Source organism: Saccopteryx bilineata, chromosome 2, assembly GCF_036850765.1.
Source record: "Saccopteryx bilineata isolate mSacBil1 chromosome 2, mSacBil1_pri_phased_curated, whole genome shotgun sequence".
Classification (NCBI taxonomy): Eukaryota; Metazoa; Chordata; class Mammalia; order Chiroptera; family Emballonuridae; genus Saccopteryx; species Saccopteryx bilineata.
Window position 1 is genome coordinate 268885251 of NC_089491.1, and position 27114 is coordinate 268912364.

At 47.7% G+C, this 27114-nt stretch overlaps 1 protein-coding gene across 3 annotated transcripts in view; it reads right to left on the minus strand.

The window, feature by feature from the left end:
* RPH3A (rabphilin 3A) overlaps window positions 1-27114 on the minus strand; it is an 80898-nt gene that overhangs the window by 30512 nt on the left and 23272 nt on the right. For 2 of the 3 annotated variants that reach the window (XM_066260542.1, XM_066260540.1), the window contains exons 3-5: window positions 18035-18123; window positions 14365-14376; window positions 6603-6749 (exon numbers count right to left, since the gene is read on the minus strand). In XM_066260542.1, the coding sequence (XP_066116639.1) occupies window positions 6603-6749; window positions 14365-14376; window positions 18035-18105 (230 nt within the window). In that variant the 5' untranslated portion in view covers window positions 18106-18123. The remainder of the gene's footprint in view (window positions 1-6602; window positions 6750-14364; window positions 14377-18034; window positions 18124-27114) is intronic. The other variant, XM_066260541.1, reaches the window with a different exon arrangement.

The following is a 27114-nucleotide window of genomic DNA, read 5'->3' on the forward strand; positions in this document are numbered from 1 at the left end:
TGACTCTAGGCAAGTTGCTGAACTTCTCTGTGCCTCAGCTTCTTCATCTGTAAAATGGGAATAACAATACAGCCTACTCCATAGGGTTGTTGTGAGGGTTACATGCATGAATCTACATAAAGCTTGTGCACATGCCAGCCTGTGTTGCCTTATAAGAGTGAGCTATTATAATTTCCCTAGAAGCCGAGTGCAATTGCAGGGAAACTCTCAAGTTGGCTTCGTCTGCCTTCTGTGAACCACCCATCAAAAAGGCCAGAGCAGTGGTCCTCAAGAGAGGGTGATTTTGTCCCCCCAGGGGCCATGTGGCAAGGACTGGAGACATTTTGGTTGTCATATCTGGGTGAGGGGTTACTACAGGCATTTAGTGCATGAAAGCTAGGGACGCTGCTAAAATATCCTACAGTGCACAGGACAGCCCCACCATGAGGAATTACCTGTCCCCAAATGTCAATAGTGCTGAGGTTGAAGGAATTTGGAGACCACATGGTCCAATCTCACATCCTGGGATTAAAGTGATTCCATGAGAGGGTTGGCTAGTTGGGCTTGAGGTTCATTTAATATGTTCTCTCTTTTATGCCGGACACTGAACTAATTACAGAATTAAGTAGATATCCATTTTCATCCTGTACAAACAGATGATGCCATAAAGTACACACTAGAAAGCACTGACCCAACCCTTGTGAGGTACTATTTAGTAGTGTCAACATTGGGGGTTCAGAGTCCCCACCAGATCTGGTGAAATCTATGAACATTTCTTCTTAAAAATGCACACAGACACATGCATAAATGTGTCTGTCTTATCAGAATGCCCCAGGACCCTCAAAACCTATCCACAGAAGGCCTAAGACTCAAGGTAAAAAATAGGGCCCCCCTTTAGAAAGATGATTGTATGACCTGGCTTATTACCAGCTTGTCAAACCATCAGAAAGACACCTACCTCACTGGATGTAGCAAGTTCCAAGCACTATTACTCACTGCTCCCGCTGTCCACATTTTGGAAAAATTCTGTGCCAAAAATACAGGGGATGATGGAACTGAGACAGAGGCGACAGGGACCCAACAGAGCCTGTCAACAACAGGTTGCGTCTCTCTGACTTCCTCCTCCATCCCAGCGTCTGGACACCAAGGTTAATGACAAATCCTAATTACTTTTTTGGGCCCATCTGTTTAGGGATGTTGACCTCAAACAAAAGCCGCCCAGTTGCCCGTCTCTTCGCAGACAGGATATGTGACCAAATGCCTTTGAGAGGTTCTGGACAGAAAGAAATATGGTAAGGATACAGAGGGTCCTACCACCGGGGAAAAAAAACCCAAAACCCACAAATTTTCCCAAGCAATGTTTAATTCCAGCCTTAATACATCTAAAGGTCCTGCGGATACCTCGTGGGTGTGTGTTCAACTCACAAAGGCCCTTTGCGCACTCAGGAGGAGCTCTCAGCATCCATGCAGCCTGGCATCTCTGGCTGCATGGATTGGATGAGGGGCAGGCACTCAGGGTTAGCTGAGCCAGTCGAAGCTCCTTCCCTGGGTATTTGGAATTAGGACTAAGAAGAGCTATAACAACCAAGGAGGTGTAGTATATCTAGATTTTCTACCATGTGGGATGAGAAGCAGACCTTCATGAAGCTAGGCTATGTTCCTGCCCTTGGGTCCCGTGAGATAACTCTGAATCCTTATATTAAATTTCCCTTGTCACATATTGTGGTAGAGTCTCCCAAGACGGCCACCATTAACACCTTCCTATGGATGCATCAGTCATTCTTCCACAAGCAGATGGCACCTATTTTCTACCTCCAATAGAATATGGTGGAGGAATGCCCTACCAGTTTCAGACCCAGCTGTTAAGAATCCTGGCAAGGCCCTGGCCGGTTGGCTCAGTGGTAGAGCATCGGCCTGGTGTGCAGAAGTCCCGGGTTCAATTCCCGGCCAGGGCACACAGGAGAAGTGCCCATTTGCTTCTCCACCCCTCCCCCTCTCCTTCCTCTCTGTCTCTCTCTTCCCCTCCCACAGTCAAGGCTCCATTGGAGCAAAGATGGCCCGGGCGCTGGGGATGGCTCCTTGGCCTCTGCCCCAGGCGCTAGAGTGGCTCTGGTCGCAACAGAGTGATGCCCCAGAGGGACAGAGCATTGCCCCCTGGTGGGAAGAGCTTCACCCCTGGTGGGCGTGCCGGGTGGATCCCGGTCGAGTGCATGCGGGAGTCTGTCTGACTATCTCTCCCTGTTTCCAGCTTCAGAAAAATACAAAAAAAAAAAAAAAAAAAAGAATCCTGGCAACTTTTGTCGTTGCTCTCTAGGGATTCAGCTGCCATTGAAGGAGTTCAGGCTGGACTACTGAGTAAGGAAGGAGAGGGACCACCTAAAGCACACTGAGGCACAGACATGGGCATGAAGCTTTCTTGCACCTTCCAGTCTAATCCAACCACCACACACATGCAGATGAGTGAGCAACCCCAGCCCATGTCATGGAGCAGAAAATCTACCAAGCAGAGCCCTGCCTGAATTCTCAACCTACAGAATCATGAAAAACAATATACTGTCCTCACTTTAAGTTACTTAAAGTGGGATGCTTTGTTATGCAGGAATAGGTAAATGTAGCCATCGCACTGGAATTAATTTCCTTTCTTGCAAGCTAAGTGTCCCTAACTAATCCACTTGAAAACTTGTAGCAGTCAGGGCACACAAAATGAAATCTGAGATCCCACTTGGCGCTCCAATAAGGAATGTCAGAGCAAAATGAGGCTGTTTAATATTAGAGTTTCCCTTCTGGCCGTCACCTCTCCCTCTGGGGATGCTGCACAGGGAGCAGAGCTGGGTTGTGGGCCCAGTGGTGATCAAAGGTGTAGACACCCCCTTGCACAGAAGCAAAGAGGCTTCAGGGAGGGAACCAGCTCTGCTCTGCTGCACCCATCTGGGGCCCCGTGGGGGTCCCTGGGTGGCTGACTCTAGCAGAACTTCCCCAGAAAGGCAGCACCTACCGGGAGGCCCAAGGGTGAGTCTCCCCCAGAACTTGCAGAACCACGGAAGTATGGAGACCAGTTCTGGCCACTGTGGACGTACACACAGGTTAATAAGATCCCAAAGGAATACAGCCAGCATAGAAGGAGCTCCAGCTTCTAGCTCCCAGAATGTCTCCTTTAAACCTGAGCTTTTAAAATTTCCATGTCTGCAGTCTAGACACTTGGGGTCAGATCTTCAGGAAAGACAACTAATAGTTAAGAGCATAATTCTGAGAGTTGGTCTGACAGGATGTATATCTTGACTCTATGTGACCTTAGGCAAGTGACCTGACCTCACTAGCAAAATGGGGATAATAATAGGAGCTACTTGACAGGGTTGAGAAAAGCAGTTAAAGAGTTAATCCATATGATGATTTTTAGGTTCATTGTTTGGCACATAGTAAGTGCTCGATAAATGGTACCCCTTGCAATGATTATTTACTATGTTTATTAACATGACTGCACACTTCTCTAGATGTCTTTCACTTAGAAAATAGGGAAGAGGATTCAGCATCATAGAACTGGGTGCCTGGACCCAGAGGGGCGACACAGCTACATCTGCAATTTTAACGTAGTTAAAAGGGGCTCAATTGCTCTGAGAGAGGCAGCTGACCACATGGTAATGAGTCCTCCAGAAAACACCCCTCAATACCGTACTCTGAGCAAGAGGACCCTGAGAATCAGACTGACCCGCCGCATTGGATGGTGGAGAAACCAAGGGTCCCGAGGCTTATTTACTGGGAACCTCAGCTTCTGAAGTGGGGCCCCAATGGCACCGCATCTTCAGGCTCGCCCCACGTCTGCTTTTATCTGACTCCTCTCTGATCCTCTCCCGGGGAAGTGTGGGAAGGGCTGGAATGAGGGCAGGTTCTAGCTTATAAAACACAAATAGCACCGGGTTTGCCGCTGGCGATGCTACCAACAAGGTCGCGCTGCTGGGAGGGTGCCGAGGAACAGCCACAGCCAGGGTCCCCAGAGCTGGCCTCCCCACTCGGGCAGAAGACACCACATCTCAGCAAAGGGACATGCAGTTGCCAAGGGCTTGGCCCAGTGCCTCTGGGAGGCTCTCAAATCTCCTTCAGCAGAAGCTGGGGGCTGCTAGACTTCCAGCACTTGCCAAACTGGAATCTCAGGGCCTAATTGTAGAACGGAGGCCCTGGCTGGTGTCAAAACCTGAGCTTCCTCAGCAAATTCACTTTAAATGACTGCCACCATTACTGAGCCGGAGCTCTGGGCCAGACCCCACACCAATGCTTTGCATTTTAAATGCTCACTGAGGATTATGTGCTGACGTCATCCCCACTTTGCAGATGAGGAAACCGGGGCACAGGGAGGTAAATGGCTTACCTAAGGTCACACAGGGATACACTAAGGTCACACTTACCAGGGATAAGGGGTAGACTTGGAATTTGAACCCAGGTCCTTCTGACTTTAGGGCCCTGGTGGTGATTAACCACTGTGCTATTCCATCATATCACCTGGTTGATCAAAGCAATGTTACAAAATGTGGAAGACAAAGTAGGAAACCCATTGGCTCTGTTCTAGAATGCTCATGCTAGAATCTTCTCAGTCCACAGAGCACCGCCCCCCTTCACTTTACCCCCAGAATCAGACCAATGGCCATGTTTATATAACATGGGCAACACAGCAAACTGGATGAGAGAGAGCACCTGACATAAACCCGCCAATCAGGGTGCCTTTCCTGGTAATTTGGACCCTGGACAATATTCTAAATGCTCCTGCCTCTTTGCCACAGGAGATGGAGAGAGAAATTAAGAGGCAGCATCATCTGCCATAGTTACTCCTTCACTCAACAAATATTTTACTGCACACCTACTATGTACCAGGCTCTGGGGATTCAGTGGTGAACAAAAGAGGCACAAGTATCTACCCTCCAGAACTTTATCATCCAACAGGGAGAGATAAACGACCATCAGAGTAAACATGTAAATATAAAATACGTTAGCTGGTGGTAAGTGCTCTGCGGGAAAAAGGCTGAGAGGAGTTCTTGCTTCCAAGAGTTTAGGGTTTATCCTTAACACCATATCCCTGTTTCACATAAGGCTCAGGCCCATTGTGGGGGGAAGTGAATACATTCACAGATACACACACATGCATTCACACACAGACCTCCAGCCTGGACAGCTCCCCCACTCCTGATCCATCTTTTCAAAAGCAAAATAAGAACTCAACCCTATACACAGGCCTCTCAAGACCCAGCCCTTTAGCAACCCCTCAAGGAAGCCGACACAGGCTATGGTGAGTCCTTGTCATTTGTCAACAGCACCTCCAATCTCCCCAGTCTGCCCTGAGCTCCCTGCAGAGGCTCAAATGAAAGGCACCCACTTCCTGCTTGTCTGTAACATCGCCATCCATCCCAGAGCCTCCTTAACCCCAAGCTGATCGTGTGGGCAGGGGGATAAACAGGCACTTCAGGGCCTGGATCTGTTGTAAGCAGTTGGCAGGGGCTGTCCCTGGAACAAGGGCCTGGGGAGGGGGACGAAGGAGGTGCCATCCATCCCATCCCCCTCCCATTTCTCACTTGAGAGTCCAGTCTTGGAGGACCACTTGGTGGGCTCCCTGCCTCCTGGCAGCCAGAGTTCCCACCCATGTCAAGAGTTCCCCATACACACAGGCTCCCTCTCCTCTTCTCTGTCACCCTTCCCCCTGCACCTCTCCACTCTTCAGGTCACCCACATTCTCTCCTCTCCATCCTTCTCAAGCCCACCTATATAGTGCTTCCTCTCTCTCAAGCACTGTCCTTGCTCGTGGATTTTGTCACTCTCTGACACACCCATCACACATCCTTCTTATATCCCTTGTTTCTCTCCCCCCCACACTTTTAAAATCTCTGCCCCTACACCCCACTTTCCTTCCCCCTTCTTCCTATTATTTATTAAACATGAAATATTACCAGGGCCAGGAACTGTACTTAAATCATTTCACTTACTCCCGACAAGAGACCTGTGGATAATTACTGGTATTGTCCCCATTCTACTAGTGGACAAACTGAGGCTCAGAGAGGTAATATGATGTGCCCAGGATCCACAGCAGGCAGGCAGGGGGTTGGGATGGACCGGGGGTCTCCAAGTCCAGACCTGCCAGGTTAACCTCTGCCACCTAACAGTCATGCTGGTGGCTCCCCTTTCAAGACAGTTTTCTCCAGGTCTCTTAAATAATTCATTTCATTTTACAAACTCTCTGTGACATACACATGCTCCCTCCTCCTAACTGCAGCCTCAGCGACACGTTCTAGCATCTTCATGGCCATTGTCTCTGGAACACATTTCTATGTCACTGAAATTGGCTCCGGCACACACCCCCAGCCTCCAGTGACAATCTCCTTCCTCCTCATCGGAAGATCCCCCACTCTTGCTCTCTAACGCACCCTAGGTGAGAAGCCCCCTCTTGGCCAACCCCTGCCCACCCTCCCCTCTATTTTCTGTTCTCCAACTCCATGCAACAAGGCTTGCAGTTTGGCCCGGTGGGTGGCCTGGTGCCCCACAGACAGCAAAGCCCGAAGGCAGCCCTGCCGCAGCCCAGCCCCCACCCTGAGCAGACGGCCGTCGCGCCTCCGAAACTCTGGACAAGAAGTCTCAGGCCTCACCCAATCCGCTCCTGCTCCATTTCTTCCATTTTCTCAGCCCGGGCGATCACCCTGTTGATGATTTCCTTCTCTTCATCTGTCAGCTCGTCCTGCTTCCTCTGTCTGTCGGGCTGACCACCGGGGTGGACGGACCAGCCTGCCTGGAGCCTGGAAGGTAATTTGGGAAGGTTTGAGGATGGACAGGAAATCCAGAAGGCAGCGTGCATTGTGGTTAGGCCCCAGGAAACTCCCCGGCTGGGAGACTCTGGATCAAAGAATCGTATCTCTCAGAACTTCAGTTTACTCATTGGTACAATGGGTTTATTTATTTATTTTTCAATGGGTTTATTTTTCTTATCTGCTTGACACATGGTAGACACTCCCTAAGCAGCATCTGCAGGAAGCTCATGGAAACCTGGAGGATAACGGTGTTCTCAGGAGGAAATTTCCGAACTGTAGACTTCTACAGTTGGAGGGGAGCAAAGTCTGGGAGAGTGGACCCCATTCCCTGCCTGACAACTACATAGACTCATAAAAAAAATCTCACATTGCCTCATTTAATCCTCACATTATCCCTCCAATGCAGGGGCTATTCTTGTGCATTTACTGGTGAGGAGATTTAGATACAGAGAAATTAGAGCACTTGCCCAAGGCTACAGGGCTAGGAAGTGGCAGAGGTGGGATTCGAACCTGGGCAGCCTACGCGCTTAACCTCCACAGTACAGAAGGGATCAAGTGTCTGCCCGTGTCGCCCTGGTGACAGCGCTGAGGATCAGAGGCTGCTGGGTGGAGAGCTGCGGTCTATGGCCTATTATGATTATCTCCACTAATGACATGATCCATGTGCCAGGGCCCTGAGCTGCAACACCTGAGTGCAATGCAGGGTTAAACGCCACTAGAAATTCTGGTCCCTGTGAGGGAAGAAAAACAGTATCTAAAAATCCTCCAGAGCCAGCACCCCATTAGCTGCAGCCTCTATTACTTCTACTGCTCTAATCTCATCAGCAGCCATGAAATTGCATTCTGACACTCGAGTTGGAAATTAAAAGCCCATCTTCCCCCCACCCCACCATCCTCCCATCTTAGCGGGTTTGTACTAAAGGGGAGAGAAGGGAGATTTTGGAAGCAAAGGGAAGCAGATGTCCAGGGGCAAGTCATGTTGGGAGAAAGGAGAGGAAGGTAAAATTCTGGTGGAAACACACCTTGTCTTGGTCTCTGGGGATGAACAAATGCTAAACATGGCAAAGCCCCTGCTCAGTACCCTCTGATGGCTTCTCATTGACTTCGAGTAAAGCCAGAACCAGCATGCAGGTTGCACAACATTGTTATGCTGAACGCCATGGAATCTTATACTTGCCAAATGGTTGATCTTTTGATCTGTGAATTTTATCTTAGTAGAAATAAAAGTCAGCCGTCTTGCCCATCTGCAAAGTCCTGCCTGGTCTGTCCTTCACCTGCCTCCACCCTCACTGCTGCCTTACTGCACTCCAGCCTCACTGGCCTCCTGGCTCAATCTTGAACACTGAAACCTTATTTTTTGCCTCAGGGCCTTTGCACTTGCTGTCCCCTTTCCAGGAACACTTATCTTCCCAAGTCTCTCCAGGGATGGTACTTTCTCACCATTCAAATCTCATTTCAAATGTTATCTCCTCAGAGATCCCCCACTGCCTGGGTCCACTTTCTCCTTTGCACCTGTCACTAATTGAAATGATCTTTTTAAAGGATCATGTTGTTAAAAAAAAGAAGAATCTTTGTTCATTGGGTGGGTTTATAGCGATTCCCATGAAGGTTTTCATTTCTATATGCTCCTTCTCTATTTAGATGAATAAAACAAAATTCCTTTTTGCTTGAGGAAGAAAAAAATTGTGTTGTTGGCCTGTTTATTGCCTCTCCCCTCCCCACCCCCCACCAGAATGTGGGTTCTGGGCAGGCAGGGGCCTTGTCTGGGTCTGAGTCATTATCATGTCGGTGGTATCTAGTATAGTGTCTGAGAGTCAGTAAGCACAGAACATTTTTGAATAGAAGGTGTGTTCAGTGTCTAATCATGGGTGTGACACACAGAGAGACGGAAGCAATGGAAGGGACTTAGTTTGGGGACCAGGGAGAGCACCATGAGTAAGCGCCGTGTATGTTGGGACCCCAATGAGGATTTACTGTGATGCTGGTGAACCTTCACTGCGGGACTCCTTGTTTGCAGTGGCGCCTTCCGAGACCCTGCAATGGGCCCAAGTAGCAGTTTTAGGATCCGAAAAATTTGCAATAGCAATATATTTTTGTGTTCTTTATCTTGAAGGTAAACCCCTTCCATTACAGCAGTCTCAGACCTCACAGAGTTATGGCGGGCCGCGGCCGAGGCCCCAGAGACGAGCTGAAGTTGGGGAGGGGGGATCAGAGGAAGAGCCTGGGTGTAGCAGAGGGGGGTCTTCACAAAGGCCCAGAGGTGAGAATGCAGGAGGTGAAGCGTGATAAACATGGTAACCCGCCTACAGGATGGTTCTCAACGACCCCTGCGTCCTGGTACTCCCACCCAGAGCAAACAGGGAAATGAGATGTTTTTCAAAACCAAAGCCTTTGCTCTCAAGAGTCTCTCCTCTGGGTTGGGGAGCACTGTGAGCTTGGGGACCTCATGAATGCTCCTGTGACAAAATGATGGCTTCTTTGTCTATGGCCCCCGGCCACAAGATTCCAGCTTCACATCCTTAAGACCGGAATCCAGTGTTGGAATCTTGTTCAGGACCAAAGCTGCAGAGCCAAGCCTTGCTTCCTTGGACAAGTTACTCAGAGCATTGGATCCAATCCAGAAAATACCCAGAGGCCCTACTGTGCACCACTTTGAGCCCTCCTTGACTTGGCAGAGCTCAAGATCAGACTTCTGAATCTGTCACGTGTTAGCAATATGTACTGGGGCTCCGCACTGCTCTGAATGTCAGTTTCTGGAGCTGTTAAGTGAAAATGATTTCATGTCTGTTTCCTGCTGGGACCCTCAGAGGCTGCATGAGGAGAGACCCCTGGCTTACTGGCCGAGACAGGTCAGGGCAAAGAGGGCTGGCCTCTCTCCAGTCTTACATATTTCAGACAAAGCTTCCTGGAGAAACACTGAAGGACACCTGCCTCCTATCCCCCCAAAGGGTTGCAGCCACAGTTTCCTAACTGCTCTCTGCAGATCCCTAAAGGGATCTCAAGGGGCTGCAGGGGAGTGGGCCGAAGAGAGACGTAGTTGGCTGGGAACTACACTCTCCATCCCCACATCAGCCAGATGGCAAGGCTGGGTCCCCAACACTAACAAAACAAGGATACTGCCTGACCAGGTGGTGGCACAGTGGAAAGAGCATCAGCCTGGGATGCTGAGGACCCAGGTTCAAAACCCTGAGGTCGCTGGCTTGAGCGTGGGCTCATCCGGCTTGAGTTCAGGCTCAGCAGCTTGAGCTCAGGGTTGCTGACTTGAGCAAAGGATCGCTGGCTCTACTGGAGCCCCCCAGTCAAGGCACATATGAGAAAGCAATCAATGAACAACTAAGGTGTCGCAACAAGAAACTGATACTTCTCATCTCTCTCCCTTCCTGTCTGTCTGTCCTTCTCTCTCTCTCACTCACTAAAAAAAGAAACAAACCAAAAAAGCCCCAAGGATATTAGTAAAGAACATCAAGAGAAAAAATGTAAGATAATTAAATATTTTATATTTAATTAAAGCATCAAATATGGGTTATTGCATTGATGACCTCAATACTTCTAAGTGTCTGTGCCCTCTGCTATGTGAATTTTAAATGGCCCTCACCAAAGAATCAGAATTTATTTTCCTACCTCCTGAATCCTGCCTGGCCTTATGACTTGCTTTGGTCAATAAAACGCAGAAGAGTGATGTCATGCTAGTCCCAAAGCTAAGCCTGCAAAAGCCTTGTGTGTCTCTGCTTACTCTCTTACACCTCTGCCATGACATGACAGCAAGTCCAGGACAGATTGTTGGAGCCTGAGAGACATGTGGAGCAGAGGTGAGTCATTCCAGCCACAGCCATCCAACATCAGTTGGCCCTTTGATGCATAAGTGAGTCCAGCCAGGATCAGCAGAGACACTGGCCAAGCCTAGGTTCCTGAAAACAAACAATTGTTCCACACCACAGAGTTTTAAGGTGTTTGTTACACAGAAAAGGCTAGCTGATACAGTGTCCAATCTGACAACAACAAACGAATGTGAAGCTTGTTAGACTCCCTATGGTAGACTCCCTACACGTACGTCACACAGTCTGGTATTATTTTGAATTAAAGTTGTGCAAAGTTCACTGTGATGTGTTTAATGACTTCAGCTGCTAAAGGTTTTATCCAGCCCCACTCTTACCTGTCTTATCTATTCAGCTTCTGAATAAAATATTAATCAAAGAAAGAGTTCCACTGGCTGATACAAAGTCTAAAGATCGATGCAATTGATCTGCTCATTTTCCAGATGCCTGCCACTCAGAGGAGAGAAGGGGATGGTCAAGAAACAGGCGCATGATTGGGGGCTTGAGAAACCGGCATGCTGGACATGCTTGATCGCTAACTGCATACACCTCCCTGGCTGCATCCAGAACGAATCAGAAGGAGCCCTGCCACCAAACCAGCGCTCGAGGCCCTAATAGCAAAGGAATTAGTCCTGACTCCCGGGGGAAGCCTCTCACAGATGTTTCTCCCTAAAACACCACAAAGGGCTCCCACCTCCTTTCTGCCTCCCACCCTAATTCTCCATTTCGTGCACACAGTAGTCAGGTAACAAATACCCACCAGATGTCTCTTTTAATGAATTATAACTCCCGAAAGGAATGCGATGATGGAAGTGCTGTCGGGACGCAGGGGCTCTGAAGCATTACACAGTGGTGCTGTGCAGAAAATTAAGCCTTTTCCTTTCCTTTCTTCTTCTCCCCCCACCCCCATGCCGGCAGAGACAGGTGTCAGCAGGAAGTCGCTTTATAGCGCAGTGGATGAGATTTTAATGAATCCTGAAGGAAAGGCTGGGACAGGAGGGGGGCCACACCACAGAATGTGTCACACGTGGCCCGTCAGTTGAAAGGCCCTTTGGGATGAAATTCACCCTGACCAGACGAGAGGGGATGCTGAGGGCTGCCACAGTCCCCCACCCCCTTCAGAATGCTAAGAAGGGACTCTAGGGCTCCTGCGACTCTGCTAAGCCAGACTGCGTTCCATTCGGTTCTTCTGAGGTTCCACGCTCTCTCTCATATTTGGAGTTTGCACACGCTGTTCCCCTACCTAGAATTCCTCTGTCTCTTCTTTCTCTCGCTCTCCCCTCACTTGGCCTCATCTTACATTTCACGTCCCCCGTCACGACCCTCAAGCCCAGGCTAGGTGCCCCTGCGGCGCTTCCTTGGCCCACTGTGACTCTGCTGTCACAGCTTCTTGCACACATGGAACATATTTGTTGGTGACTTGCTGTTCGTGTGTTTGTAGACCCCTCTAGCACACACTCATACTTTGGCTCCCCCTGTGTTCCTGGTGCTGAAGACAGTGCTTGGTACGTAGTAGACAGACAGGGAACAGTTGTTAATGAAGGAAGGTGGGGAGGGAAGAGGGGAGGGGAGGGGTGGGGGAAGGACTTCCGGTATTCAGGAAGCCTCCAGGAGCCTTTGGATCCTCTGGAGTCATGAGCTTCTCTTTTGTGACACTCATATTTATAATCTGACGATGTCTCAACACCTCTCCCTGGCATTTCTGAAGAACATACTCATGATATTCATCCATATAAAGCGGATCTAGTCTGGCCAGAGTCTTACTGGCCGACAACAGAAATTGCAGAACATTCAAGTGATCTTTAGCAATCAACTTATCCAAAGCTCTCATTTGACAGATGGAGAGACTGAGACACAGAAATGAGAAAATCATTTCCGAGGGTCCCCTTATTAATGTTAAGAAAACCTTTAGAGGATTCTGGGCCTGATGATATGATCATTTGGGTTCGAAAAAGCTGAACAAATTGTGCAAGTGACAAATATACATGCAATGTATATCTACAAGGGAAATATATTAGGTATGAATGTATATATGTATGTACAATGTATATGTACACTCAAGTAAGGCAATGTTATGATTCACACCTTCCTCTGGCTTTGCTCAGTGCTTCACAGTTTGTAAAGCTTTCCCGAGCATCTCATTTTATCCTACCACCACCTGGTGAGGGAGGAAGGAGGGGTTATCACTGAAGGAAGGGTTATCATGTCTATCTGACAAAGGAGAGAACCAGGGCTCAAGTAGGAGAAGGGCAGTGCCCAGGGCCTCACTGACACTGAGTACCAGAGCAGGAGTCAGACTGGGTCTTCTGACCCCAGACGCCACACTCCACTAGTGGCTCTGTGATGACATCCCCATCATGGGGAGGATAAGAATGACTTCCCAGAGTTTCTGAGTGTGTCCACATAGCTTGAGCCCAGTCTGTGCTGCAGCCGGCTGTTCATTTATGGGACCCAGCATCCAATCTGGCATGCCTATTTGGGAAATGAATCCAATTTCAAATACACAAGTTGTGAGCAAAGCCAGGACCTCTGAGCCAAGGGCAGTTCACTGGGAAATAAGGCTGACCTCCCATGAGGTGACAGGGACAGTATGGATGGCACGTGACTTCCCACAAGCTCTGTTCTGCTCATCATCATCTTTTATTAATAGTAGTAGTTGCCCTGGCTGGTTGGCTCAGCGGTAGAGCGTCGGCCTGGCGTGCGGGGGACCCGGGTTCGATTCCCAGCCAGGGCACATAGGAGAAGCACCCATCTGCTTCTCCACCCCCACCCCCTCCTTCCTCTCTGTCTCTCTCTTCCCCTCCCGCAGCCGAGGCTCCATTGGAGCAAAGATGGCCCGGGCGCTGGGAATGGCTCCTTGGCCTCTGCCCCAGGCGCTAGAGTGGCTCTGGTCGCAGCAGATCGACGCCCCGGAGGGGCAGAGCATCGCCCCCTGGTGGGCAGAGCGTCGCCCCTGGTGGGCGTGCCGGGTGGATCCCGGTCGGGCGCATGCGGGAGTCTGTCTGACTGTCTCTCCCCATTTCCAGCTTCAGAAAGAAAGAAAAAAAAAATAGTAGTAGTTGATCTGAATTAACATTTTCTTTATCTAAGAACAGTGTTCTCAGGCAAAATGCTGCAGAAGCAGGGGCCCAGGGGGGTCAATAAACTTGTTGAAATCCTATAGCTTACTAACAAGAATAAAACTGAGGGCTCTCCTTCCTTTCATAATATGTGTGTGTGTGTATATATATATATATATATATATATATATATATATATATATTTTTTTTTTTTTTTTTTTTTTTTTTTTCATTCAGTGAGAGAAGGAGAGGCAGAGACAGACTCCCACATGTGCCCTGACCAGGATCCATCCGGCAATCCCACTAGTGGCCATGCTCTGCCCATCTGGGGCATTGCTTCATTGCTCAGCAACTGAGCTCTTCTTAGCACCTAAGGCAGAGGCCATGGATCCATCCTCAGTGCCTGGGGCTAATTCGCTCTAATTGAGCAATGGCTGCAGGAGGGGGAGAGAGAGAGAGAGAGAAAAAAGCGAGAGGGGAGGGGCGGAGAAGCAGATGGGTACTTCTCCTGTGTGCCCTGACTGGGAATTGAACCTGGGACATTCATCCGCTGGGCCAATGCTCTACCACTGAGCCAACCGGCCAGGGCACTTAAATTTTTTTTTTAAGGAATGTAAAATTGGCTAGTTCCTTTTTAACCATCTCCCTGTAGGGGAAAGTCACTTTGATCAGAAAAAAAAGATGCAATTCAGTTGATTGAAAAAGAAAGTAATAGCATAAAGTACTCACTGTTCTTTATCACTGAAGGAAGGCAGAGAAGAGAAAGAAAGAAAGAAAAAATCAGGAGAGAAATCTTATAATGATACCAACATGGTCTGGAGGCAAAACCACACAGTTTAAATTACAACGACCTACTTCCAGGTTTTCCCCCTCCTCGCCATTATCTTATTCCGCCACATCTAAAACAAGGTTACTGCCACACAGGCTTGCAAAATCCACAGCTGTGATTAAAATGACGAAATCAGTTCGGCTTATTAATTAACCAAGAGAATCACCTCTGTATTTAAATAATGGGCTTGGGGTCCTGAAGAGAAATCACTTGATAATGACATGGCCAACGTCATTCTCGGATTTAGTCATCCCACACACTGAGGAGGGCCATGAGCCCCAAACAGTAATTAGATCATCCAAAAGCAGAATTATTGGTGCCCCAGTTTCAGGAAGCGAAACTCCATTCTAGAAAGGAGAGCAGCATCCCTATTTGATTAGGTGTGAGACCACAGACACACACCTACCATGTGTCCCGTCTTTGTGTCTCAGTTTCCGCCTCTGATCACTGGTGCTCTGTTGCTTGCAGACTGAGAAGCTATAGGGAAGCATCAACTCCCCAGCATTTCTCCCCGTGTTTTCCCGACACACAGAGCTAAACCACTGCCCTGCCCTCGCCAGAGCAGATGCATTCCTTCCCTTCAAATAACATCACGTGTTTCAGACACTGCTGTTAGACTCAAGGAGGCCAAGAGAGGTAGGCATCTGAAAATCCCAAAAGCAGTGAATGTATCTAGCTAGCCAGCAGCGAATGAAGGCTAGATGTCTTCATTTCCCGGAGAAAGACATTAGGAGTGCCTGCATTAGCACATCACCCCTGCAGCCGACCAGAGAGCATGTGTGATGACTATAATCTACCCATTAGCATTTATTGGAAAACAATTTTAATATCTGAAGAAAGTGCAGGAGCAATCAAGCCAGCCAGATGCGCTCAGAATGCCGAGAGATGTTCCATAGCAGACCGGGAGCACTTGTGATGAACAGGCATCCAGGCTGTTTGAATAATTCTAATTTAATTGTTAAGCAAATCGGTTGGCTTTGTATCGACTAAAGTCAACTCGGGATGGATGGGATTTTAATTAACTGACATTTCAAAAATAAATATTTTACCCCATCCACCCTTCAGGCAACTCTTTATCTTACAGAGACACACTTTTTGGCTGATGGAATATTTTCTGCAAAAGAAGTTTGGCTCCAAGAGACATGATGGGAAGGGCTCAGGAGAGCAGGTGTTTCCTTCCAAAAAAGAAACCAATAGAGTTCAGTATGGTCTTCAAAAGTGTAAGGTTTTAGGTAGAAGTAAAGCAACAGGGGCTTTTGCTTCAGAGACCATGGGTGGACCGCCTATTCAGAAAGACCCCTCGCTATAAACCTAGTTAGGTCCCAGGTAAGTTAGAGCAACACATTTCACGCAGTTAGTTCTGGGATTTAAAAGTAAGGGAATTCTCCAATGAGTCTTCCCCATTTCATAATAAAGAAATAAAATAGACCTCCTCATAATAAAAATAATTTCCCTTCTTTGAAAGACTCTATTACGAAAAAGAAAAGAGAAGGCTTGGACTGAGAAAAGATTTGCAAAACAAATACCCAGCAAAGGACTTTCCTTTCTAACCTCTGGAGAAAAGTCTCTGCAGAACTTAATAAAGACCAATGGCCTGGTTTAAAATGAACAAAGTATTAGAACAGATGATTCCACAAAGACGTTGTTATGTTGACAAGTTATGCAAGAAGATAGGCAACACCATAGCTATTAGGGGAATATACACATTAAAACCACAAAGAAGTACCACTATTCACATGCTAGAATGGTTAATATCCAAAAGACTGATCAGGTCAAGTGCTGGTGTGGAGGTGGAGAAGCTGGAAATTCCGTACATTCCTGGTGGGACTTGGAAATGATGCCACTGATTTGAATAACAGTTTGGCAGTTCCTTAGAAAGTGAAGTAGACACCTACCACATAACTTAGGCATTCTACTCATAGGTATTCTCACCCAAGAGACATGAAAGCCTATGGATACCACACCATGAAATATGCTATTTGTCTGTAAAGAGGAACAAACCACTGATGTGCAAACCAATATGGGTGGATCGTGAAATTATTATTCTGAGTGAAAGGAGAGAGATATCTCTCCCCCAAAAAGAGTAATTTTATATGGATGGTGTAATTCCATCCATATAAAATTATAGGAAATGTCAATTAATTTACAGTCACAGAAAGGAGATTAGTGATTACCTAGGGGTGCTAGGGGTGAGGAGGGACAAGGAGAGGTGACAAGCAGGCATGAGTATATATATACACATGTTTAAAAGTTATCCAACTATACTGCAAATGTGTCCTAAAGGGACATTCATTATACCTCTATACGGCAATTTAAAAAAGATATAAAAACAACCCCAGCAAATGAAATCCAGAACAGGGAGCTGTGAACAGTTAGCCAATGCAGATACCAGCTCTGTGTTCCAGAGGCTGACCTTGACTTTTTAACAAGCTGAACCTGAGACCCTCCCCCTTCAACTCTGTGCAGGACTCTGCAAGGGAGCACAAGTCACCCCAGTGAGCAACACGCCTGACGCCTGGGTGTTGCAAATGCAAACCTCTGTGCAGAAAAATATTCCTGAGATAGATCTCCAGGATCCTTAGAGATTGAGCTCACAATAAAAAATTACCAAGCGTTCAAAGGACCAAGGCACGCTGAGTGAAAATCTGCGGGAACAGCACACAACAGACTTAGAAGGTCAAGGACTTCAGGCAGGGCATGCTGGTCGATGTTTAATAGTTGCATTGGTGGCTAGTGTTTACCATGACCAATGTGATGTCACTGCATACAGAACTGAGAAGACATAGGCAGGAGCGTACCATTATATTACATTTCCCCGTGCAGGTATAATACACACAAATAACGAAGAATAACAACACACAGTAAAAGGATTAGGAAGTGATTACTTTGAGTGTTTACCACCTTTGTGTTTAATATCATTTAATTGTAAAACTGTATAGCTTAATTTTTAATAATGGCCGTGTTTAGCAGCCAGCTTACAAAATGTCTGGAAATCTAACATCAGCTCTTATGAGCCATGATGGCCCGGAGCCAGCGCACCACTAATTCAGGTATAATTACCGGATACAGAATGTGGAGTTACCTTTATGTGAAATTCCCTCCCCCCTCTTTTTTTTAATGATCAGGCCAAAAATAAGAAAACACCCTCTCGTGAGTCAGAGCCCGCTGGTGGCCCATCACTTTGTGACCTGTGCTCCCATCCATTTTATTTGATTGAGGAAACTGAGGCCCAAAGAGGGAGATTGGCTCATGATCACACAGTAAATGAGCTCAGTCCTAGAACCAGAACCAAGTCTGATTGTAGACACCAGGTCAGTGCTCTTACCACTCCACCGGCCGCCTAACAAGTGGGGCGAGCATGCAGCTCAAGATGTGATCTTGTTACTCCAACCTTGCAAAGCAGTAAAATCAGTGACGTTTCCATGACAAAGCTCCCACTAGGTTCCTTCTCCACCCCAGGGAAAGAGATTCTAGCTCTTTGTTTGCTATTCCTTTCCTCCTCCAAGGTTGGAACTCTCAGACCTCCTTGACCCCAAACCAGCCTAACCCAGGAAGCCCCAGGTGACTTACTTGGACTGAAGGGAATGGTCACTGGGGCACACCCAACGGCTGGAGCTGCCGCTGAAGACGGTGTCGGTCATGGCAGATATCCCGTGTGCCTGGAAAACAGTGACCCACAGAGAACATCATGCGAACAGAGATTCAGCCACTTCTTACTTCCCAAGTCCCTGCTCTCTGCCAAGCACGCCTGGGGGACACAGAGAAGACAGGGAACTTCCCACAGCTGTCCACTTGCCAGGGGGGAACCTCAGCCTTAAAGAGGGAAAGTTCCCGCCGGAGGTCCCAGCTCCCTACCGGCAGCAAATGGATCAGAGCCGAAGCTCCCCCCTCCAACCCACCTTCTTCCCCATCACGGACCCAAGGCCACATACCCAGCAGGGCTAGGGTCAGAGTCCCCGGGTGTCCTGATTTCCCTGAGGGTCTGGTGAAAGCACAGCCTATTTCCCGGGGAAGCTGACGAGGTGGGAAGTTGGAAGGGGAACAGGAGAAAGACCTTCTTATCCCTGCAGCCCGTGGAAGTAGTAAAGCTGGGTGAAGCCAGAGCAGGGCTTCCTGGTTGGACACGTGGGACAGAAACCCCTTATGCAGAAGCCATTTCGTCAGCCCCCATGTAGTATAACGTGATCTTCCCAGGTTAATGTGACCATTTCATTGTTTCCACTTCAAAATCAGAAGAGAGAGACAGCTCCTGCTGTGAAGGAAATTTGCTGAGAAGAACCTTGAAGTCTCATTATTGCTTGTGCCAAGAGCTGAGCGGGGCTGCCCCGGCCCCCTAGGGACCCTGGCCCCTGCTGGGTGCCCAGAGCCTCCGTCCCTGGGTAATGAACTTCCCTGGCTGGCTCTGGTCTGGACTGTGGAACGTCATTTGAAAACCTCCTCAGCTGCTTTGCGGCAGAGATAAAACAGGGCCCTTGGAGAATCCTGGGAGGCAGGGAGGGTTGGGGAAAGGAGGCAGTACTCTCCCAGGAACTCTGATCTCCAAATGCTGTTGTCTTCATGGCAGAACCTGGCCTGTCGCCCCCTCCTGCCTTCAGTCATGCACGCTAGAAACTCGTTTCCTATTAAATTTCTGCCTGCAAAGTCCACTGTTGACCGCCTCTGGATGGCACCCAGCTTCATTGCTCCGGGCCAGAAGCCGCCCTGGACAGCACTGGTTATTTCTGCATGGCCACTCAGGACTCTCAAAGCAATTAACATGCCAGGATTGAACTCTTAGCCCAGTCAACCGGGCCTGGGCCAGGTTATGGAATGGCCTGAGGACCGGGGCATCTGGAGGACCGTCCTGGAGAAAGGAGGCCACACGGTTCACAGGCAGATTCCGGCTCAGGGGGTGTGGAATACAGGGGGAGGGGAGGAGGCATCGTGGACACTGTTGATGCCCTTAACCAATGACGTGTCTGACCCCAGCCTCTAGGAATGGGAGCGACTAAGGGCTCATAGCAGCACCATTTCCCAGAGGCTGACCCTTAGCCCACAAGAACTGCTGCTGCCTTGCCCAGAAACACCAAGGGGGCTATACTCACCCTGGGTGCGACCCAAAGCCAATGGCTGATAAGGGAAAAGTGTAAAAAAAAGCACAGCCCCTTGTCTCAGGGGCCAGCACACCAGAACCCCTCCATGGGATCAGGCTGAGGCCAGATTCCAGCTTCAGCCACATCCAAGTCCAGTGTCCCCACTGCCCTGCTCTGAGTCCATCACTAGCACGAGAAACCCCAGCTCAGGTTCTGTATCTAGAGAACTTGACCTCACTTTGGAGTAGTAAGGGGAATAAGTGGTAAGGAGAATAAGTAGCAAGGGGAATAAGGGGAATAAGTAGGTTTAAGAAAAGTGGGTTCTGACCCCCTAGCTCATTGTGCACCCCGGGCAGGCCACCTGACCATTTCCCAACCTGACAAAGCAGGAGCCTAGAATGTCCTCCTCCCTGCCTGCAGATGACGACTCTCCATGAAGTCCAGCCCAGATCTCAGGTCTGAGAATGGGAGGGAGTCCAGAGGGGAGCCTCTGATGTTTCAGATCACCCCCACTTTCCCGTGCCCCCAGAACATCACCACAATGGACAGGAGGCTCGCAGCCCCAGGGAGGACTGGGAGAGGGAAGCCACCCATTGGAGCAAAAGTAGAGGAGGGTGTGTCAGGTAAATAGCATAGGACTGCAGACTTGGGACCAATGTGGAACCTTGGAGTCACTGAGCTGATGAGTTTAAGTACCTACCACGGTGCCCGACACACACAGGCACTTATAGAAGGGCAATTCCCTCTGCCTACTTCTCCTAGACTACAGTGTATCCAACAATAAATGATTGACATTTCTTGAGCGCCTACTATGAGCCAAATTCCATACTTTCATTATTTACTTTAATCCTTATAATTCTCCTAGTCGGTAGGTCATATGATCCCCATTTTACAGATAAGAAAGCTGAGGCTCAGCCACCCACTTGAAATCACACAGCTACCAAGTAGCAGAGCCAGGATTCCAATTCTGTCTACAAAACCCATATGCTGCTTGCTACTCACTACTCTACCCACACTGGTAGAACAGTCCTGCCTGGGCTTTGGATTGTTGGGTTTTGATGAGCTTCTGGGGGATTGGTGGCAGTCCTGGACCTCTGTCCCCTGGCTGCATTCCTGTCTCTCAGCTTCAAAAACAGAGACCTGCCCACTTGGACCTCTGCCTGGAGACACCAAGTGATCACACTCTTTAGCCTGTGCATGGCCAAGGCCATGGCTTAAGTCCAGTTTTGCAGCTGCAACTTTAGGAAGCATAAAATAACTGCCTCCCCTGAAAGCCAGAGGCCCCAGCTCTTTCCCCAGGCACAGGTGGCCCCATGGTCCTGGCGCAAACTCCAAGGAGCAGTCTACTTGCAGTAACAAAAGTAACAACAGCAAAAATTGATGGTTCAATCATCAAGGGCTTGGTACATGCTAAGTACCGATCAAGTTTTACCTCATACAATCCTAGCAATAGCCTTATGAGATAGATGATCTTTTAATCCCATTCTACAGAGGAGTAACGGAGGCACAGAGAGTCTAAGTGGGCTTCCCAAGGTCCTGCTTAAAGTCTTCCAGTGAGGCAATCTAAATGCCTAATAACAAGCACTAGGTAGCTGGAGGATGGTGCTTCTGTGCAGTGGAGTACTACACAGCTATGAAGAATAATGAGACTATTGATGATGAGTATGGATTGAGCACCAAGATAAATGGTCTAGTGAAAAGATCAGGGTGTATGATGATGTTCCAGAAAAACACTATTTGTTTGCACAAGAGGAAGTTGGATATGTGCATATGATTGTTGGCAGTATATGAATAAAATATCTCTGCAAAGAATGCACAGAACTGATAACATCACTTGCTTCTGGGGCAGGAAACTGGGTAGCTGGGACTGAAGGGAAGGAGAATGTTCACAACATATCCCTTTATATTTGCAACCATGTGGATTTGTTAGCTCTTCATAAATACTAAAGTGCTTCAATGGCTGCTGATTGCACTTAAGATTTAAGATCCTCTCTGTGACCTCAAAGAACTGTCATAAACCCTCAGCCTTCTACTCTCTCTGCATTTCTGCCCATGCTCCACTCACACTGGCCATTCCAGTCACCAGGCCTTTGCCGCGACTGTGCTTTCTGTCTTGATACCATCTTTCCTCTCTTCTCATGTGAACGGCTGTATCACATGATCTGGTCTCTGCTCAAATGTCACCTCTTCCAGGACGCCTTCCCTGACTACACTCTCTAAGTCACCTCCTCAAACCCCATTACTTACTCTCATGGCACCCTGTTTGTTTCTCTTATAATATGTATCATTATTTGTAATGATTATTATGTTTGTATTTGCTGTTTGTCTCTCCACCTTTTATCGAAAATTCATGAGAGCAGAACCCAGGTCTATATTTGTTCAACCACTGTACTTCCTGTACACACAGGGCCAGCTCCACGGGCCTGTGACATATGCAGAAGGACCCTGCACTTGGCTTAATGCTCTGCTGTCATCATCTTGATATTCTTAATAATTTTTGGACAGAGGGGTCTCCTGCTTTCCCTTTGCAGCCACTCCTGAGTATAACACAGAGTAGATGCTCAATAAATCTTCCGTAAGCCGTAGAGCTCAGTGAGTGCCGTGGGGGTACAACCATCTCCCGTCAGTGGCAGTGCCAGTCCTTGCTCCAGCTCTGCCCACCTCCACTGCTTGGCGCTAACCCTGACACAATCCTGTGTCTTACACTGCCTCGGAGATCCTGTCCCACACCCAGCAAAGCCGGACTCAGGACCCCTCCCCTCTCCCTCTTTGTGCTGTGTTGCGCCTCCTTCTCCACTGGCTCCTCTGGCGCTGCTTGCTGAGGAATGAGACTCTCAGCATGTTTTAGTTGAACTGGAAAACAACTCTTAAAACACACTGAGCTTCAGAGCCACAGCAGGAATCAAAGCGTGACTCGGCAAGGGCTGGGCTGGGGCAGGCTGGCCCGGGCCTTAGGTGGCACTGCAGAGAACCTGCGTGAGCGTGAGCGCAGCTGTCCTCATGAAGTTCAATGCCAGAGTCATCACCCCCCACCCACCCCCACCCCGCCCCATGCTCTTGGAATTAAACCAGATGCTTCTTCACAGCAGAGCATGCAGCAGCCAGCCGCTTGGACAGAGCCCAGGCAGTTCCATCTCTCTGTCTCTGTCCCCGCCCCTCCCTGCCTTCCCGGAGTCCAGCCCATCACTGCTCAATTAGGAACCCGGAACAACTCATTCCCACTATCTATCTGATGGGGTGTGGAATGCAACTCACACAAAGGGCCTCAAATGGGGGTAGAGTGAGGGTCCACGGACCAGATCCAGGCTGCAAAGAGGTTTTGCTTGGCCCAGGCAGTGTTTTTTTTTTTTTTTAAAGAAAAATTAAGCCAGTACTTTAAAAGTACAGGATTTAATTTAAAAATACAGATTGCCAGCTTCTCTTGAGAAATTGAAATAATAAAAAATATTTATAAAACATCTGTTACTATGTGCCAGACACTGTTCTAGGTACTGGGGATACAGCATTAAAAACAAACACAAAAAAGGAAAACCACTGTTGTTATGTTACTCACCCCGTAGTAGGGAATACAGACAATAACCAAGCAAGTCAAATATAAAACAGAGCAGCTGATGATGAGCAATTTCAAAATAAATAAAATAGGAAAAAGGGACTGGTGCTTGAGAGAAACGGTTGACTTGAAATTGCTGGTCAGAGGGGGCACTCTGAGTGGAGATATTTGAGCAAAGAGCTGTAGAGGGCAATGGACTGTGCCATGTGGATATCTGAGATGGAGCATTCCAGGCAGAGGGGAAAGCAAGTGCAAAGGCCCTGGGGTGGGCATGTGCTGTGTAAGTTGGAGAAGTGGCAAGGAGGGGAGAGTGGCTGGAGGGGAGTGAGCAAGGGGCGAAGGGTGGGAGCTGAGATCAGAGCGATTGGGGGCAGGGTGGGGGCATGTCAGATCATAAGGACCATTCAGGCTCCACTCTGATTCAGCAGCCATGGAAGAGTTGATCAAGAGTCAGCTGGAACAACAGGCCTTGGCTCCTTCCATGCTGAGCTGGTTGGTGCTCGAAACAGGACAGAGACAGTCCCAAGAGACACTCAAGATGAGGCTCCTCTGTGCTCCTGGTCTTAAACCACAGCAAGCTCACTGTCACCTCCTGTGATCCTCTCATTGCCATATAGCAATAATAGATGGCTCATGTCATGAGCCTGCAAACAGTCCCACGGGACAGTCCCCATTTTAAAGGATTTTAAGGTAAGCACAAAGCCTATGTCCCACACTGCTCTGCAACTTAAACAGATTGCAGTGACCACATGGTGGGGACCACCATTGTGACAGTTGCTGCAGCTGCCCCATCGTAAGCCAGCCAGTCCCAGACGACATGCAAGCTGACCACAGATGTGAACAAGCCCAACCCCGATCATCCAAGTCTGGCCTAAGCCAGAAGAACTATGCAGCCAGACTCAACCCAATCACTGATTTTAACAATCATGAGATTAAATAAAGGGTTGTTGTTCTAAATCTAAGCCACTAATCTGTGGGTGCTTTGTTATGCGGCAAACTCTGGCTGAGAAATCAGCCCATCTTTGTAGGACAATGGCTGACCTCAGATGCAGTCCTGGGATCCAACCCTAGCTCCTTTATTCATCTCCTGTGTGACTCCAGGAGTCACTTAGTCATTCTGGGCGTCGGTGTTTACACCTGTAAAATGAGGACATAAAAATTCCTGTCTTCGTAGTGCCTACCTTGTAGGGTTGTTGGGAAGAGCTGATGAGTTAGCACATGGGCAGGGACCTTTCAATCTAAAATGCTTTTCATGTTATCAAGATCCCACCATTTTGCTGTAAATGTTCCGATGTCATCATTTCTTATGGTTGAGTAGTATTCCATAGTGTATATGTGCCACATCTTCTTTATCCAGTCATCTATTGATGGGCTTTTTGGTTGTTTCCATGTCCTGGCCACTGTGAACAATGCTGCAATAAACATGGGGCTGCATGTGTCTTTACGTATCAATGTTTCTGAGTTTTGGGGATATATACTCAGTAGAGGGATTGCTGGGTCATAAGGTAGTTCTATTTTCAGTTTTTTGAGGAACCACCATACTTTCTTCCATAATGGTTGTACTACTTTACATTCCCACCAACAGTGTATGAGGGTTCCTTTTTCTCCACAGCCTCTCCAACATTTGCTATTACCTGACTTGCTAATAACAGCTAATCGAACAGGTGTGAGGTGGTATCTCATTGCCGTTTTGATTTGCATTTCTCTAATAGCTAAAGAAGATGAGCATCTTTTCATATATCTGTTGGCCATTTGTATTTCTTCCTGGGAGAAGTGTCTATTCATATCCTCTTCCCATTTTTTTATTGGATTGTTTGTTTGTTTGTTGTTGAGTTTTATGAGTTCTTTGTATATTTTGGATATTAGGCCCTTATCTGAGCTGTTGTTTGAAAATATCATTTCCCATTTAGTTGGCTTTCTGTTTATTTTGTTATCAGTTTCTCTTGCTGAGCAAAAACTTCTTAGTCTGATGTAGTCCCATTCATTAATTTTTGCCTTCACTTCTCTTGCCATTGGAGTCAAATTCATAAAATGCTCTTTAAAACCCAGGTCCATGAGTTGAGTACCTATGTCTTCTTCTATGTACTTAATTGTTTCAGGTCTTATGTTTAGATCTTTGATCCATTTTGAGTTAATTTTTGTACAGGGAGAGAGACTGTAGTCCAGTTTCATTCTTTTGCATGTGGCTTTCCAGTTTTCCCAGCACCATTTATTGAAGAGGCTTTCTTTTCTCCATTGTGTGTTGTTGGCCCCTTTATCAAAAATTATTTGACTATATATATGTGGTTTTATTTCTGGACTTTCTATTCTGTTCCATTGGTCTGAGTGTCTATTTTTCTGCCAATACCATGCTGTTTTGATTGTCGTGGCCCTATAATAGAGTTTGAAGTCAGGTATTGTTATGCCCCCAGCTTCATTCTTTTTCTTTAGGATTGCTTTGGCTATTCGGGGTTTTTTATAGTTCCATATAAATCTGATGATTTTTCGCTCTATTTCTTTAAAAAACGTCATTGGAAGTTTGATGGGAATTGCATTAAATTTGTATGATACGAAGCGAAATAAGTAAATCAGAAAAAACCAGGAACTGTATTATTCCATACGTAGGTGGGACATAATACTGAAACTAAGAGACATTGACAAGAGTGTGGTGGTTACAGGGGGGAGGGGGGAATGGGAGAGGGATAGGGGGTGGGGAGGGGCACAAAGACAACAAGATAGAAGGTGACAGAGGACAATCTGACTTTGGGTGGTGGGTATGCAACATAATTGAACGACAAGATAACCTGGACTTGTTATCTTTGAATATATGTATCCTGATTTATTGATGTCACCCCATTAAAAAAATAAAATTATAAAAAAATAAATAAATAAATAAATAAAATGCTTTTCAAGTCTTAGGCAAGGAGATGACTGCTTTTGGCATTTGAGGGTGGGGCCGAGAGGAAAACAAAGATCTAAATTCCAGGTGTTTGTTTGAGTGAGACACCACAGCATATATCTGCGGTGAAGAGCTCTTGTTTTTGCCTGTCCAGCATTATCTCACCTTTTGCAGAGGAAGGTAATAGCACCATAATTTTCCCTTTTTTTTTTTTTTTTTTTTTTTTTTTTTTTGTGACAGAGAGACAGAGAGAGGGACAGATAGGAACAGACAGGAAGAGAGAGAGATGAGAAGCATCAATTCTTCATTGTGGCTTCTTAGTCTCCTTAGTTGTTTACTGATTGCTTTCTCATATGTGCCTTGACCGGGGGGCTACAGCAGAACAAGGGACTCCTTGCTCAAACCAGTGACCTTGGGCTCAAGCCAGCAACCTTGGGCTTCAAGCCAGTGACCTTTGGGCTCAAGCCAGCGACCATGGGGTCATGTCTATGATCCTATGCTCAAGCCAGCAACCTCGGGGTTTGTAATTCTTTCTTTTTTTTTTCTGAAGTGAGAAGTGGGGCAGCAGAGAGACAGACTCCTGCATGTGCCTGACTGGGATCCATCTGGCATGCCCCTAGGGGGTGATGCTCTGCCCATCTGGGCATTGCTCTGCTACAATTGGAGCAATTCTAGCACCTGAGGCAGAGGCTATGAGCCATCCTCAGCGCCTGGGCCAACTTTGCTCCAATGGAGCCATTGCTGCAGGAGGGGAAGAGAGAGACAGAGAGAAAGGAGAAGGGAAAGGGTGGAGAAGCAGATGGGCACTTTTGGTGCCCTGTCTTGGAATCGAATCCAGGACTTCCACATGCCGGGCTGACGCTCTACCACTGAGCCAACCTGCCAGAGCCAACCTTGGGGTTTTGAACCTGGATCCTTTGCATCCCAGTCCTACACTCTATCCACTGTGCCACCACTTGGTCAGGCCCATAATTTTTGAGAAATCATCTCTCTCTCTTTCTCAATATCAATCTGTGTGATCCAGGTGAAGCTCACCCAAACCTGGTCCCTAGAGGTGAGCCAATGACCCTTGCATGGCCAATTAGGACAGTACATCCCATGAGCTACCATGATTGGTTCAGGGATAGGCACATGACCCAATCTGGACCAA